Raw genomic sequence first — 16,646 nt, forward strand, 5'->3', positions numbered from 1 at the left:
TGCAGGCTGATGCTAATACAGCACAACCTGGCTTATAATGACTTAGGTGCAAAGAGCATTTCACCATGTCCAGGCTGTAGACTCTCTCTTATGCTTCTGAAATTGGAGTTGTCACTGCCAAAGCAGAAATACCTTTTGATTTCACACAAAAAGAAACCAAGAAGTCTGTTATATATCTGAAACATGTCTGCACCACAGACTGTACAGTTTAAAGGTGGAAATATTTGAGATATTGGAGTGGCAGATGAGCCCACCGGCCAGCTGCAGGCAAGAGTACATGGCAGAGAAAGGAAAAGCCAGGAGTTCTGGAATAGGGTGTCACACCGACAAGTGCTGAAGAAGCATCAGGGGATTGTAGCTAAGATGATGAGCAGCTGGAGAGGGAAATATCAGCCAAACCCAGTTGGAACATGTTATGGCAATTAAGGGTGCAAATGAGCACTTGCGATGAAACCTGGGACAGAAATTCAGTCCTCCTAAGTGATGACTAGAACCTAAACCCTCTAGCCAATGAGTCTTTGGTCATCATCAGTTTGCTTTTCCCACCTTGAAAGCTACCTCTCACAGGAGGGAATTGTTAAAATTTTTGGACTGACATTTACTTTTTAGAAGTCATAACTCTTCAGGATTTAGCTATCCAGTAGTGAAAGTACCAACTTACTGCTACAGTGAGGGAATTTCAAACTAAATTAATCACAATGAACTTTATCATTTTCTTCTAAACACATACACTTCTAATACTTTTTTTAATGGAGTTCGATACACTGTATTAGAAATGGATAGCTAGAACAGTCATAACACGGCCTAAGTAGATAATAAAAAAGAAACCACACTTGCTACTCAGAGCAGACGTACTCTGGGAAAATTCTGGGAAAACTGCCATATGATGTGCATACCTAGCTTGAAGTCTCACCTCTGTCCACAGACCAGCATACACTAAATACATATGAAAATCTTCCAGCATGACTGTCAGTGATTGCTGGTTTTAATGCTAGCAGACAATGGAACGTAGACCAGATAGGAAATAAACATAAGTGTTAATTATATTGCTGGAGATGATAAACCAGATGACATCTGGAGCTGGCATTATTGTAAACAGGAAAAAGGTAGGAGAGCTACTTATCTTAGAGGTTTATAAATACCAGATATACACATCAGGAGGAGGCTGCCAGGGTAAGAAAGGGCAAGTGCAGCTCTGTAATAAAAAACGAGTGAGAGAGATGGAAAGAGTGCGTATGTGAAATTATTTATGGGAAGACCATTTTTGCCTGAGACAATTTTAATTACACTCTATTGGACAGATCTCAATGTGGTAGGAGAAATCTGCCTTGTTTTATACGCTGTCACAGTTTACCTGATTCTCTTTGCTAAAGCAATAAAACCACAAAGATTGAGACCACCACAGCAATGTGGCAGAATGTAGAGCATCAGCTCTACGATCTGCCCAGAGCACCATAGCAAAGTCTTGAGCATCATCCTCCAAGCATTTATGCACAAACTGAACTTCATGTGCTGTGATGAATTTCCCTGACACCATGTGGGTTTCATTGCAGCACACAAAACCGAACAGACCTACGTATTTTTAGGATCAGGACCTACTTACCACTAGTCAGCTGTGATTTAATGCCTCTGTACTTAATGTGCAGCTCACTAAATGTGAGACAAGTCTGTGTTTTGGTACAGTTTGGATTTTTCCCCAGAACAGCATGTATGTTGTTTCAACATTAATGCCGAAAGTTAAATAGTCTGTAGTCACTAATATTTAATTAAACAATTATAATGTTGTCTAATGCAGCTAGGAACAAAGGTACAGTAGCCTCACATTTAAAAGCATAGCCTTTTATACAATATTAGATGGATCAAGTAGGCATGTTGCCCATTTCTGATTCCCTAGAGGCTTCTATTCTTCACAGGAATTCATGTTCTAAATCAGAATGCACCTGTATAACATTCTCTTTGTGCTGATCAAGTATCAGTAATTCAGTGATTACCTTCTGCATCCCACCACATATGCTACGTCAGATTATTCAAATATCCTCTAGTAAAAGAGATAATGGGGCATTTCCAAACACAAAATAATGCCACACAAAAAAGCTATGGTAGAGAGTGAACATCAGGGATGCATAATAAAAAGGCAAAAAAAGACCTTCTCTTGCATTGCAACATCCTTCTGTGGATTGTGCTTAGTGCAACAATCTAAATGTGGATGAGCATTAATATTCACAAGATACTTAGGTAGTCCAGCATCAGTCTTTGCAGCCTTAGAAGTCATTCATAAGCATACGTATGCTTGCCCTCGTGCACAGGCCAAGAAAGATTCCTATTAGAGCATTTAAGCTTTGCAAAGTTGGAGGCAAAGGTTTTTGACCTTGGCAGTAAGCCCCTAGACTACAGTTTGTGCTATGAAGCGATATCATTCAGGGTAGGATACAGATAGGATGTAGTGTCTCTCAGCTGCAAGCCCAATGCTCACCAGCTATACTGGGAATCTCTGGAGCAACTTTGCACAAGAAACAGCCCAGACTTCCAGTGACACTTCAGAAATGTATGTTACATTCACACACACACACACACACAAAAGGAGGAAAAAAGATGCAGGAACAACCTTATCTGAAACACTTAAAGATCTTAATGTACCGATGAAAAATAGTAAGCCTTGCACTTACTATTATTCACAATAATTTTTTCAGTCATCTGCTGCAATGCTAATCACTGGTTCAAAAATCAATGTTTCAGATGTCCAATTCTAAAACTGTTGCTAGGTTCAAAGAACAGCAGCTGAAGTTAGGTATACTCTTTTTAAACTGTTCATAGCTAATTATGTTTAACACTTCATATTTTTTCACATTTCACCTGCTTCTAGCTGAACATGAAAGAATTTGTATGTGACATTTATCGTCCATCAGGCAAACTTCTGCTCTACTTCAACGTCTTTTCAGTTGTAGAGGTTGAATTATACAATAAAATTAAAGGAATTGAAGTTTTAACCCTTACCATTCTTATAGCTTTACAAATACTTGGATTTCAAAGTTAGGTCATGTTCATTGACAACACGATCAATTTAAAAGCAGCATGTATGTAACAATACTGACTCCTGCTTCTGACTCAGGATTTGTTTTCTCCCAGGAAGACATTCAGTGCATAGGCCTGGCCAAAGACCACTGAAATCAATGGAAAAGCTACCAGTGACTTAGATGGAATATGGATCAGGCTTTGAGTATAACACTGCTGACTTCATTGACAAGGGCTGAATTTGGCTTTGACAGATGTAAAGCGGTTCATCCCATGTACCTTTAACAAATTGCATACATTTTAACCCCACCCTTCCACTCCCAGGAATTTAGAGTATTTTGTTCTGCTAGCTCTGTTAAGGAGCCCCAGCACTTGCACAGGTAAATGAATGACTGAAACACATACAGTTTTTTGTACTTACAGGTGTCTGGTTTGAGCTGACTGTTGGTAATTCCAAAATACTGGGGATTTTCAATGACGGGAATCTTCGTCATCCCAATGATGACTGCATCAGGACCCCCCTCAGAAGACGATGGAGTGTTACTGCCATTTGAGATGTGGTGGAGGGGACTGGCTGAATCGTCATCATTGCTGATAACTGAAGAAGGACCTAGAGTCAGAAACAAAGATTTTGCGGTAAATCAGGACATGGTTTCCCACCTGCAGACTTTTTTTTTTTTTTGGACCAATTTGTTCTCCATCTCCACAGTCAACAGCTCTCCTTGTGTGCCTTGTTGACCTTACCTCAGAAATTTTATATGTCTGAGTGCAGCTGGAGAACAGTGGGTTTTTTCCATTAGGAGTTGGAATGTGAAGCAAATTTTTGTACTGGCAGATCACCTAGACTAAATAAGTCAGGGTCCAGCATAATCTGTCACCAGGAAAGATCCCCAAATTTGTTGAACTTCTTCTGTCATTCTTAGAAATAAGCTATAAAATACACACGTTAACTTTTTTACCTTATGCCCTGCTTGGATCACACAGCAATAATTGCCACAAATCCAAGGAATGCCTGCTCTCCCTATGAGGTGGTATTATTGCAAGACAAAAGACAGAGAGGACATGGACTTATCCTGACGTGGCAGGCTGGTTATTTCTGAAAGACAATACAGCTGAGAGCCAAAATCCAAAGGGGACAATCTAAACAGTCACAGAAGGTGCATAACAGATGCTAAGAAGAGCAGGGGGAAAAACACATTCCACCCCACTGCAAAATCTCAGGTCACTGCAGAGAGGCTCATCCAGCCAAGGGGAACACCCCATTAGCTCCCCCATCCATACCTGAGTCTAGTTACCTTTCACAAAGAGGTTACTTTTATCAGTAATTCAGTGACTGTTTGGGTTTGGGTTTTTTATTTTGTTTTTTTCACTCTGTGCTTTATATTTTTAATGAAAGCGCCATGTAGATAAAACCTTGTAAATGGATAAAAAGAAGTCCTGCTTGGCACAGCGTTCCACTTCTGCGAGCTCAGGGTCCTTTGATCTACCAAAGAGTTCAGCATAGGTAACATTTGAACTCTTACCATCTAACCCTGCTATTTAAATTCCTCATTACATCTTCCAGTTTACATCCAGTATTCAAAGAAAACCAGAATCACCATTTAGCAGTGACAACATTTTGCCTAATCTGCCCAATTAAGAGGTTGCAGATATCATGCATGTCACATTTCACTTCATTCTCCATTCGTGTTAACCCAGGTTTTTGGAGTGGCATTCACATCTTCTAACTGTAACAATTAAAAGACAATGCTAGAAACAGACGTAAAAGTTTGCCCTCTGGAAGTGTGTAGCTTGGAACAGCATCCTCAGATGACCACCAGCGTTTAGCCCACAGGCAGCAGTGGCAGGTGAGGTTAATGCCCCCCCAAGATAGGGGCAGCAGAGAGGACCCTGCGGACAACGAAAATCTGCGTTTACTCCAAGTCGCCAGTCACACCATTGAAAAACACTGAATGCCCAGGCTGAGTTTTGGGGTGGACAGAAGGAATAGTGCAGAGGAAACAGAGCTGAGTGACTCGCCACACTGTGTCTGTGGCATCTGTCTATGTCATCTGTGTCTGCAGGAGGTACGGGGGGTTGCAGAGAGAGAATGGGGACTAGCATCAGGTCCTGTAGATACTTTCTCAAGGACGTGACAGAGATGTGCAGGATCCACCACAGCACACACACAGTTAAGGAACAAGATGAGAATGAGGACATGCCCAGACGCAGCAGCCAAGAACGGGTGGCTTTAAAGAAAAGAAACTCTTGCTTTTCTGTGTCTCATGGTATCATTAAAAAAACCACTTTATTGTTACATGGCATAACTCTTAGGAATATAACTTAGATAATTTGGCATGTGGCTACCCAACCCTACCTTTAGAGACTCAAGTGTACTCCCACTCCTGTCCTGCTTTTCTTTCTCCCCAGTTGGTTTAATGGTGCATAAGGGAAATGTTCTCATAGTTTGAAAAAGTACTTTCCCCCCTAGCCTGAAACATTAGAGGTAATTTTTCAAATACCTTGCACTTCCCTGGAAAGTCACTGTTGACAAATGTAACTGAAGCCTAGATCTCTGCAATTTATCAAGTGAAATACTAATACCAAGGCTGGTTTTGTCATTACTGATCACTCAGATCCTCAAATGACTGATTCTACTAGGAAAGCTGCCAGGATTAGGAGTTTCTGGTGAAGATTCCTCTAATGAAGTGCAGAGCCTAATAAACTGTGGGAAAAAGTCCCTCAGATGGCACACAAGATACTTATATGGAGTCGCAATGCCTTTTTCAGGTGCATGAGAATTCTGTGCAGTGGCAGTAGAGTGCATACCCATTTAAAACCACATTCACTTTTTTCTAAGCATCATCTTTATGTCTCTATAAACCTTCTGAATGTCAAGCTAATGGCTCCAAAAAGCAGGCCAACAAATACACATTTTCTCGGGCAAATAAAGTCCTTTTATACTAATACAGCTTTAGTGTGAGGGTCAGATCCCTTCTCTTACAGCAAATGGGCAAATTGTCTTGGCTCTGTAATTTAATAGAGGTATGTCTCTAAGTCCTTTACAGCCCTACTGTTCTCTGCTGTACAGAAGGAGGCTCTTTTGTCATTGTTTGCTTCTACCACACATGCAGTGACAGCTTGGAAAAGTGACCATTACACATTTCTAGACGTTAAAGTGGGATAATGAATAGAAACTCATTTTGTTCATCAAATCATTTCTGCCCTACTCCAATACCCAATTTTGTACGGTGAACTATTTTTTTCAATCTGTATAAACCACAAAGTGCTGCAGGTGAAAAGTAGACAATTGTTCAATAAATCTATTTACTCAATTAGGCTAACTAGTAAAAACTAGTCTTCTGTGCAGCATGAAGCAGGCTCCAAGTATATTCTGCTCTCTGATGTAGGTGAGGAAAATCTGGAAAATGAGGTGACTTCCGAAGCAATTCCTGGCAGTACAACAGTTTAAGAAAATCAAACACTGGGAACTTGGTGCTGTGTCACTTAGTGAACCCTCTCATTTATTAGCAAGTAATTATCTCATGTAATGGTCTTTGGAAGTAGTTGTTTGGGTTCCAAAATCCTACTTCCTGTATATTTCTTCTCTAATTAAGACAAGGATGGAAATTTTTGTGTATCAGAAGCAGTTGAATTCACATCCTTTCAAACTTACCCTTTGCTGGGACCTTTTCATCAATGTGAGCAAAGTGATACATAAACTGTTTCCACACTTACTTATTTGCCAGACTATCCACTTAGCATGAAGTTACATTTCACTTTTTGAATGCACTAAGCCACATTACATTTACAGGCAAGGCATTACCTGAACTGACAAGAAGCTAGAGCTGCCCTTTTCCGAATATGCACTGAGCTCAAATTGTAGGGTAATTTCTTAAAGCGCTTTAAAGTGTCGTTTCATCCAGATGAAATGGGGTCACTGAATTACTTGTCAAAGGCAGAATAAGTATGATAATTTCCCTCAGTCACCTATTACTGATTCTGGCTTTTATAAAATCTACTGTTGGTTTCATACCTGAAATCTGAAAATTTTAGACAAAACGTCATTGATGGCAGTGAAAATCATGGGTTGTCAGTAGCCATTAGCTATTGCCAACAGCTGACTCACAGTCAGGTAGAGCTTTTAAGAAAACTGCAGAGGCCCTCTTCACCTTCAAATGTGGTGCCCAACATATTCACTTGATTGCATTTTTAGAGCATATTTCTTATCTTAAGAAGATAGAAGCCAGAGTCAGATGAGAAATGGTAGCCTGCCTTGTAGAAGCAACATGAGAGCTATATGCTGCAGAGCTGAATTTCTCCTCTTTTTGATGCTGGGCTAAAAACCCATCCATTCTGCATTACCTAGGCCCAAGAAAACGCCCTTCTGTGCACAAAAAACAGCAGCTCTCTGGAAAAGTGGTGACGTGAAGACAACCAGTTATATTTGAAACTGACAAGATAGAATAAAGCCAAAATACTTCCAATATCCCTAAGGTGTGAATCAATCTTCAGCACATGGTATGGTAACAGGCAGAAACAGTAAATTTCTCTTACTGCACAACCCACAGAAAACTGGAAGCAATCAGACACTGCTGGGGTGGGTCATGGTTTTACCTTCACTACCATCAGCAGCACCCCTTCCTGAAATACAACCCACTTCTGTGCTATCTCTTGAACAGTGGATCTCTGCACTGTTCTTGGCCTTGGTGGTATCAATGAATGTGCATTTCCTTAGGTTTAGAAATAAAAAGTAATAAAACTAACTATTTTCAAGGTGTGCTGGTATTTCTGGCCAGGAAAAGCAGTTTCATGATTACAAAATATAGCCTTTCCTGCTGTTTCTGTCACCATCGGAGTAAATGCACTTTTAACATGCATACCACCAACAGCTATCTACACTGCTATTTGTTTGGTCTACGTTTTGCTTTGCATTATTTTAAGACTTCTCCTAAACCTTAGGTAGCTGGCTGTGGCAACACACCTGACTACCGACTGTCACAGGAGTTATCCACATGACCTTTGTGTGTGTCAAAGTACAGAAAGAGTCCCAAAGCAAATAATAGCCTGACTCAGGTAAGAGGCTCAGACAAAAAATAAAAAGGAGAAGCTCTCAAACGCAGAATAAGAAAGAACGTATGGATTTTGTTTGCATCTGTCATAGCCTTGCAAGCACAAAGACTTTAGTTTAGATGGTCACAAGCAAACACAGTGTCCATCTAGTTCTCCTTCCCCCTACTGTGTCAAAGTTATAAGCAATCTACTCTCCATGTTTGCGCTCCAAGCTCTAACAAAATCTCCTGAAGGCTACAATATCCCACAGCCTCCTCACAACACACTACTGTGCATCACACATCACTCCAGCTGCCCCTGAAGTCACTACTAATGGCTCAGGCACACTGGAAAACAACAGGAATAATGAAAAAAAAAAAAAAAAAAACAGCTAATTTTAGCTTTGTAGTTGGGAGCTGCTTAGTTATAAGGATGCATCTGCTCAGGCAAGTATTACAAGGCAGCTCAGGTAAAGAGGATTGTTTATAGAGATGATTTTGTGCCGTGATGCCTCCTTCCATGAAAAATGATGTTGACTGCTAGGAAGATTTCTCAACTGACCTCACGCTAGCACGGGCTCTTCTTATGTCCTCTGGGAACAGGGATCAGTCTGTGCTGGGCACGGTAATAGCACATCATCAAGTCAAGAGCAGGACAGTGAGAGCATGTCACATCATTCAGCATCACCTCTATTGAATTATGAGGCCATACTGAATAATGTCTCTTTTTTCTTTTGGGAGGGGTGTATTTTTTCACTAGTTAAATACTTTGTTCTGAAAAAGCAATTATACAAGATTTCTTTTCCCTTGAGACTCTAATATTTGCTGTAGATTCTAAGTTCTTCTCTTTTACATGATTAAAAGGTAAGTTTTACTCTTCAGCAAGAGCAGACGTTCAGTTTTTCCTCTTATCAAGCTGGAATCTAACTTTCTTACTAGAACAGACATCTTTTTAGCTTAGCTATTGAATCACTATCTTACCTTTCACTCCCTCTGGAAGACAACTTATAAATCACAGCTTAGCACTTTTTTTTCTGACTAAGGTGCTGTAAGCTTTACTTTTGAATATTCCTTTGCATTCCTAAGTTTAACAACTGTCTGCAACTGTGATATCAAATTATGTTCACACAACTCTATTAGACTGGATAAGAGAGCCCAGTATAATAGAAAGTAATGCAATTATAGAAACATTATTTTGTATTATTGGTCTCTTAAAATGCTGCATGCTGAATACAGGGAATTGAATAAAAAGCCATAAATAGAACACAAGGAAAAAAAATAATAGCCATTGAATAAGCTTCTCAAAGAGAAACCAGTTTAGTGTCACTTTCCTTGATGTAGCTTCTCAAAGTAAAGTCAGATTCTTCTGCAAATCTAGAGTGGGCTTATTAAAATGATAGTCTTTGCTTTGTAGCTGACGATGCTTTTAATGAAGGAAAGCTCAAGGCAAGGTGCTCCTATGCTTTCTCAGTTCAGCTATGTGCAGCAATATCATTTCTTGCCTCTCCCCACCTTCTAACTGGCCCTTCTCATCTCACATCCCCGTCCCTGCCAGCTCCCCAGAAAACAGCTATTACCCTCAGACTCAGTGAAGTAATCTCAATAGTCACTGTCACACTCAGCCGTGAAACGAGTATTATGGGATTAATCCTTCTTTGTTTGTGGTGGAGAAAACACAGGAGTAAGATCACCCCAAGCAACATTATACTCAAGACCACGCTGCTGAATCACACTGCTCTTCACAGATCAAACAGTCCATGTCCTTCCATTACAGTGCAGCACACTGAGCCAAAAACACACTGTAGACATTAAGTCTGTGACTCAGAAAACTGAGACTTGCCAGGCTTGGGTGTTTGGAGGATAAATAATTTCACATCTTCTGACAGGTATCATTAATCTGCTTAATTGATTTGCACCCACCAGGGCTTGTTTAAGCTTGTACTCAGTTGCTTCTTGACACATGACATCAGAAAAACTTTCTGAAACTGCCCAAGAAGTTCAGTTCTCATCCAACAGCATGCTCCCAAGAAGTCAGAGGAACCAGAACAGAGAGCTGGAGAACGTCCCCACACCCAGAAAATCCCTCTGTTCCCTGTCATCGTGCACTGCTAACCATTTCTGAATAAAAGAAGGAAGAGGGTTCCTTGGATGTCTCTTGGAGGATTAAGTGGCTGAAAATAAAGGTTTAAACTCAAGAAGCAGCCCTTAGGAATCTGTTCGCTTACAACCTTGCAAAACAAGGTGGAGATTCGCAATGAAGCCACACTACTTTGACATAACGTTTCATTTGGGTGATCAAGAATCCAAGGTGGTTTGCTTTCGTTTTCATGTGAAAAATCAGTTTTGTCTTTCCTCAATTCTTGCAGCTCCACAAGAAGACTAAATTGTGTTGTTATCCCTGTATCACTTTCATACAGAGCAAATAAGTTACAGTGCCAGATTATTTTATTTCCTATGTAGAATTATTGAAGTAATGCATACTTTGGAGTCTAATGAAACAATAAGTATGTTATTCAGCTTTACAGTACCAAATTTTCCCTGTTTGCTAGGTGTCAAAAGGTCAGTCAAGCTAACTTAACTGCCTTCCCCTAAAATGCCTGTTACTCTTGCTGGAAAACTTATTTCAAATACCTAACTCCTCTAGAGAGCAACAAACACACAACCTGGGTAATTTCCACTGAAATGACTGCACACAGCTTACAGCCACTCAAGGATTTCATTAGGCCTTTTTGTTGTGGCTTTGAATCTGAGAGCCACAGCTGCATATTTCTTTGCTTTGGTTTTACTCTGCATCATGATTGTGCAAGAATGCCAGACAGTTCATTTCAGCTGCCTTTCTTCTCTCAACATCATCTATATTCCCCTGTATGCACGTAATCACACATCCCTTTACACACAAGCCTAGAACGTTCCAGAGGTCACAGTTTTGCAAGGGAGGTTTCCAAACAGAGAGGATAGCCTAGGGAACCCCTTCGTAATGCAAATCACTCCCTGAAAGCCATGAGACCTATAGGACACTGGGGCAAAGACACAGGTGATTCGGTCTGGAACAGATTGACAAGGCAGTTAACCCAAGAAACCTCCTTTGCAGCACTGCAAAACCCAGAAAGAAAAAGCATGAGGTCTCTAGTACATACTGTATTTCCTAGAACTGTCTGTGTAGGATGAAGGGTGCGTGACCCCCCCTTTGCCTCGGTCTCACTCCAGGGCCAGCTCTCCTCAGGGATGCCACCAGCAAAGCCTCAGCCTGTGGCAAAAAGGTTGCCAATTTCTTTCTCCTTTCAGCCAGAATGGGAGGCATTTGTATATCAGACCTTACAACCACAATCTGGTACACACCTTCAAACTCTTAAGCACCATAACCCATAAATCCTCACAGTTCATCCCTGGCGAGGTATGTGCAACTATTATTCCCAATTTGGAGGCCACATGAGGAGTTCTGCATGGCTCTTTGACTTGCCTAGCGCTGCAGGTGGGATCTGTGTCACAGTCATGATCAGGACCCGAGAGGAACTTGCCAGCCCCAGCTGGCGAATCACAGAGCCCTTCAGGACTTACTATATAACCCACCTTCAGCTGTAGCATAAATGTTGGCTATACAGCTGCCCACTGCTTCACGGACACATTTGCAGTATGTGCAGCTCAGATGATGTGCCCTATCATAGAGAATGAAGAATTTATTACCTCTCATTATTGGTAGTCAAATGAAACACAGACCTGAGACAAAAATCTAGCAGGGATGTAGTGTATTAATCAATACGAATATGTGAGCCAGAGAAGGATACAAGGCAGCAGAAAATGTGGAAGACGGAAAGAAAAAATGATTTATCTTTTTTAATATAGATCACCAAGACCATTCATTATAGCCACCTGCAGGTTTGGATATCTTGGAAACACGGGTAAAATTACAATCCTTCAAAAATACTACCATGAAAAATCACTGCAATAAGAAAAAAGATCAGCTGGAATGCACTTGTTGGCATCAAGCAAGAAAGAATAATTCACTCCAAATTAAATCTTTGTTGTCTTTCATTTCAGTTAAAAACTATTTAATTAACAATTGCTTCCCTCCACACTTCTCATAAGTAATCTAAGTGCTAGGGCTGGGAATGAGGTCCTCTGTTGTCTAGAAGACAAATACAATGTGTACAGAAGCAACACACGTTTCCCCATCCTAACTTTGCAGTTGAGTTTTTATCTGAGAGAACAGCAAAGCTATTTGGAGTAGTCAGCTTGAATAATTTTCCAAATACGGTTTAGTTAGACATGGTTAGATGATATGGCAGATATGTTCAACTGTGAAGAAATGCTCCCTGATATTGAACTTGTATTTGTTGTCTGTATGCTTTAAAAAACAAACAAACAATTAAACACTACAACACCTTACCAATGAAATTATTTCTCTTCTTTAAACCCTCCCTGATTAATTTTTGGGAGTACAGAGGTACTATCTACAGGCCTCTCCCATCCAAGAAAATCAGCTGAAAACATAATATGGAAAATCTATAAATACTTGGACACCTGAGCAAAACCTGTAGGAATGGGATTTCTTTTATCCTAAACAGAAGTCTAAGGAGGTACATGAGGACAGCCTTTCCATGGAAGGGAACAATTTTTATTTAGTGCTGATGTTGGATAGGAATGAAAAAGCTTCATCACAAAAGTGCATCAACAAAGACTGAGGTAAAAAGTCAGGAAAACATCCTCAGACACTCTAATTGCTTATACAAGACTCAGAAATCTCCACTTCTGTAGATCTTGAAGCCACAAGAAAATATCTGTTGGGAAAGATACAGATATAGCTGACACAGGCTTAGAACAGGGAAGAATCTCCCATGTCCCTTTTCAGCCCTAATCTTCCATAATGACAAAAAGGTGGACCTTGAATGGTCTTACAGAAAATACTTTGGGTTCATCAAATGTTTATTAATGTCTGTTCAGAACTGAATGAGGCCTACAGCTCAACAAATACACAGCATATATCACTAAAGTAAATACACTCTACGACATTAGCGCGTTACTTTTCCAGGCTGCAGAATCAAGATAGGTTTAGCCACGTGAGAAACACACCAGTGATGTACGAATCCACAATCTATAGTGGGTTATTCTACTAGAATACACATTATTTAATTGCATTCTTTACAAACAATTTATTTCAGTGAGTTCTACCCCCTTAATTGTTTCTGAAGTTCTCATTAGTGGAAGTGTTAACAGTATGACGCTGTAACATGAAGACTCACTTTTCACTTTTTGTGAGTGTAAGATTCCCCAAAACTGCATGAATTAAGAAGTCAATACTGTCCTGAATTGAAATATACCTCTCAATTTGCTTTCAACAAGCATTCCAGAATAATAGTTTCCAATTATTTTTTCATTTACAGCCACACTAGCTAACTTTAAATGTGACAATGTGCAAAGAAGCAAAACTAAATGACTACACACAGTCAACCCAAACATCATGCTGGAATTACAAACAACATCTGCAGAAATCTGGTATTGCTGTTTACTCAGGTCTCACTGAAATGATCTTGCAGCCCAACTAAAGCTTTCTTGGACTGGCTCCTCTTCATCTCCAAACATTCCCCATCCTTGAAAACAGGTTTTGAAAACAAAATTCAAAGGCCCAACTACATCTGAAGAGGATGGCACAGGAAGATGGTGAACTAATGCTCCATTATCTATTTCTTGTCAACTAGTTCACTTTCTCCTTGCGTCAATAGGCTTTGGGTTCTGATGGCCCAAAATATTGCAGTGCTGGAGAGGCAGTATCTGGCGTTTGGGAGAGGACTGCTAGGGGGGCAGGAAGCTTCAGTGCAGAAGACAGGCTGTCCAAAACCGGCCTCCAGCACAAAGCAAAAGATAGCTTACTTTCTTTCCTGAGCATCAATACCTGACATTTTATTCCTATTTATATTAGCTTACTTAGCAATAATGAAACTAATTCCTTTTGTGTCTCTGCCACAGCAGCCATTTCAGTGGCTTTCTCTACAGCCCCCTGTCCCTACAGCACTCAGCAACTTTACACCTTGCTGGCCTTCAGAGGTCACAGCTCTTGCTCAGAAAACCTTGCTGGCTGGAAAGAGACTGGCCAAAACCATTTACAGGGAAGGTTTTTGGTGCTCAGCAATCATGTGTCACTAGAAATTCTTGTGATACCCAAGTGAAGCATCTGCCATGTTCTCCAATGTGGAATGGCCTTAGCAACAGAGTCACTCTAGCATCTGATGGTTTTGTGCGCATCTAAGAAATCATAAAGAAAAGTAACTGCTTTCCATTAATCACTTCTCCATTTCCACAGTTACAGACTTCTGGATTATGACCAATTAGATCTTTTGGGACATTGTTCAAAATACAATTCACCTTTGGAGATGGGAGGGAGATAAAGAGACTATTCAAAGGAATATCCCTGCCAATACGTCTTCAGATCAAGGATGCTGAATTGCCTCTGAACAACATCTTTCTTTCTCTAAAAACAATTCCTAAGTCGGTGAAGCTTTACATACTCAAAACCCTGCTCAAATACAGACCTAAAAATTACTGTAGCAGAGCAAATGACAGTCATGCATGAAAAGGCAACATGCCAAATTTCTGTCCTAGCTCCACCACTCACAAGCTATGGGATTAGCTGCACAAATTTGACTGAGTTGCCTCCAGGTGTTGACCCCCTACTACCATTTGCAGACACCTTCTCCTCCTTGCCACATGATGCCTCATCTGCTGGAGATTCCTCCTGTCACCTCTCTCCTGCCAGCTTTCCTTGAAATTGTGTCTATGGCAAGCAGGAAAATGCCCCACACTCAAAGCTGTTTGCATCATACCAGCTAGCTCAGCCATCCCAGAGGTGGCTATGCTGCAAACCAAGCTCTGACAGTTTTGCTACAGCAGATTTGAAAATGGACACATTAATTCTGAAACTGGTCACAAAACTGGTCATGAAACCACAATGAAGTTTTGTTAAAATATTGATAGCATCACTGTTTCTATTCTGCAGGGCTTTGAATAAAGCAGTGCTTATCTTTTTTTTTAGAATGCTGCACATAATATTTTCATAAATTACTTCTGCTTCTTCTGCTACTTCTGAATGCTTTACTAAGTATTCTCCCCTAGCTTTTTTCTGATGTGCCCCCTCTGCTTATTTACTCACTTTTTCCTTTATGAAGAGTTTTGCTTTTTTCTTTTTAACTGATTCTCTCTTGACCACCTGGCTCATCTATTCTCTCTTATCCTAACATCTCCCGGGTTTTCTTAAGTCTACAGCTTCCTTTCACCTTATAATGTTCAATTCCCAATTGTCCACATGGCCTCCTGTGACATTGTAATTTATATGTTAGCATTAAATACACTAGAACTTCTTAAACTCAAGTATTTGAGGTTGAAAATCATTTATTCTCACTGTAACTTCTTATTTTACCAAAAGTTTAGTCATGGCTGTTTCTTAGCAACAGATTTATCAGCACAGATTTGCATGGAAGTCAAATAGTCTCAAAAAGGAACTGTTAAAGGAAGCTGATAACATAGCCTTACTTCTGATCACCACGAGAAGCAACTACTACAAAGCATAATAAAACGGTTTTGTAATTCTGTATGAATCTAATGAACACATGAAGAACATTAGCACCAACTGAAGCAGAAGACATATAAACTTCTCTAATTAGTGTATCTCTGAATTGATCTGCAAAAATAATCTTGCCTTGAGAGACTGCAAACCAAAACAAACCATGCACAGCCACAATCCTCTCTTGCACTGGACTAGATTCAAAACTGCTGTCTGTAATGGTCACAAAAAAACAGGTCTCAAAGGACCAGACTGCAAAAGACAGACACATACACTTCCCACATGCATGAAAAACGCACACCCTCACTTCAGGCACACCAATACTAAATAGCCAAGAATTAGACTCCCTTGCAGAAACATAATCACTTAGTATTTCACTCTCCTGAGTCCTCACATTTATAACAAAATTTCAGTAAACTGAAAGTTTTTCATTTTCACAGTCTTTATGAAGAAACCATCTGCCTGAAGATTTTTCTACAGGTTACTTGACTTTGCCAAATGAGGTTGGTTTGGTTGGTTGGTTTCTGTCTGGTTGTTTTTTTTACCCAAAATAATATGCTAAGCTCCAACTAGCTAGCTCATAAAAATGCAGTGAAAAAAATTTTGGGGTAGGGTGAAAGAGTAAAACCAAACGTGAAGCATGAAAACCTTTGAACAGAAAAGGTGAAATAGCAATATCAAGAGCCTAATTCCCTTCATCTTAATATCAATCAAGAGTAATTTATTAAACTGACAATGGTGCAAAATCCCTGTGAATGACAGTGGAATCAGGACTGCTGTCTTTGCATTAAGAATGACGACAACCTTTTTGGCAAATGAAGTCTTGTTCTGCTGTGGCACTTAGTTGTGTCACTGAAAGGCAGCAACTATAATATATGGCTGCACATGAATTATGTTAGGAATGGGTTAAAGTAATAGATCTGTATTATTCCCAAGAGGCAATGCCAAAAAGGTGATTGCCCATATTTGTATCACTACATTATGGAGAATGACAGTTTTATGTCTTCCTAATATTTAACTGAAAATCTATAAATCCATTTCTCTTTCTT

At 40.1% G+C, this 16,646-nt stretch overlaps 1 protein-coding gene across 5 annotated transcripts in view; it reads right to left on the reverse strand.

The window, feature by feature from the left end:
- NTRK2 (neurotrophic receptor tyrosine kinase 2) overlaps positions 1-16,646 on the reverse strand; it is a 208,354-nt gene that overhangs the window by 84,665 nt on the left and 107,043 nt on the right. For all 5 annotated transcript variants that reach the window (XM_065045879.1, XM_065045881.1, XM_065045878.1 and 2 more), the window contains one exon: positions 3,434-3,622. In XM_065045879.1, the coding sequence (XP_064901951.1) occupies positions 3,434-3,622 (189 nt within the window). The remainder of the gene's footprint in view (positions 1-3,433; positions 3,623-16,646) is intronic.

Source organism: Columba livia, chromosome Z (assembly GCF_036013475.1).
Source record: "Columba livia isolate bColLiv1 breed racing homer chromosome Z, bColLiv1.pat.W.v2, whole genome shotgun sequence".
Lineage (NCBI taxonomy): Eukaryota > Metazoa > Chordata > Aves > Columbiformes > Columbidae > Columba > Columba livia.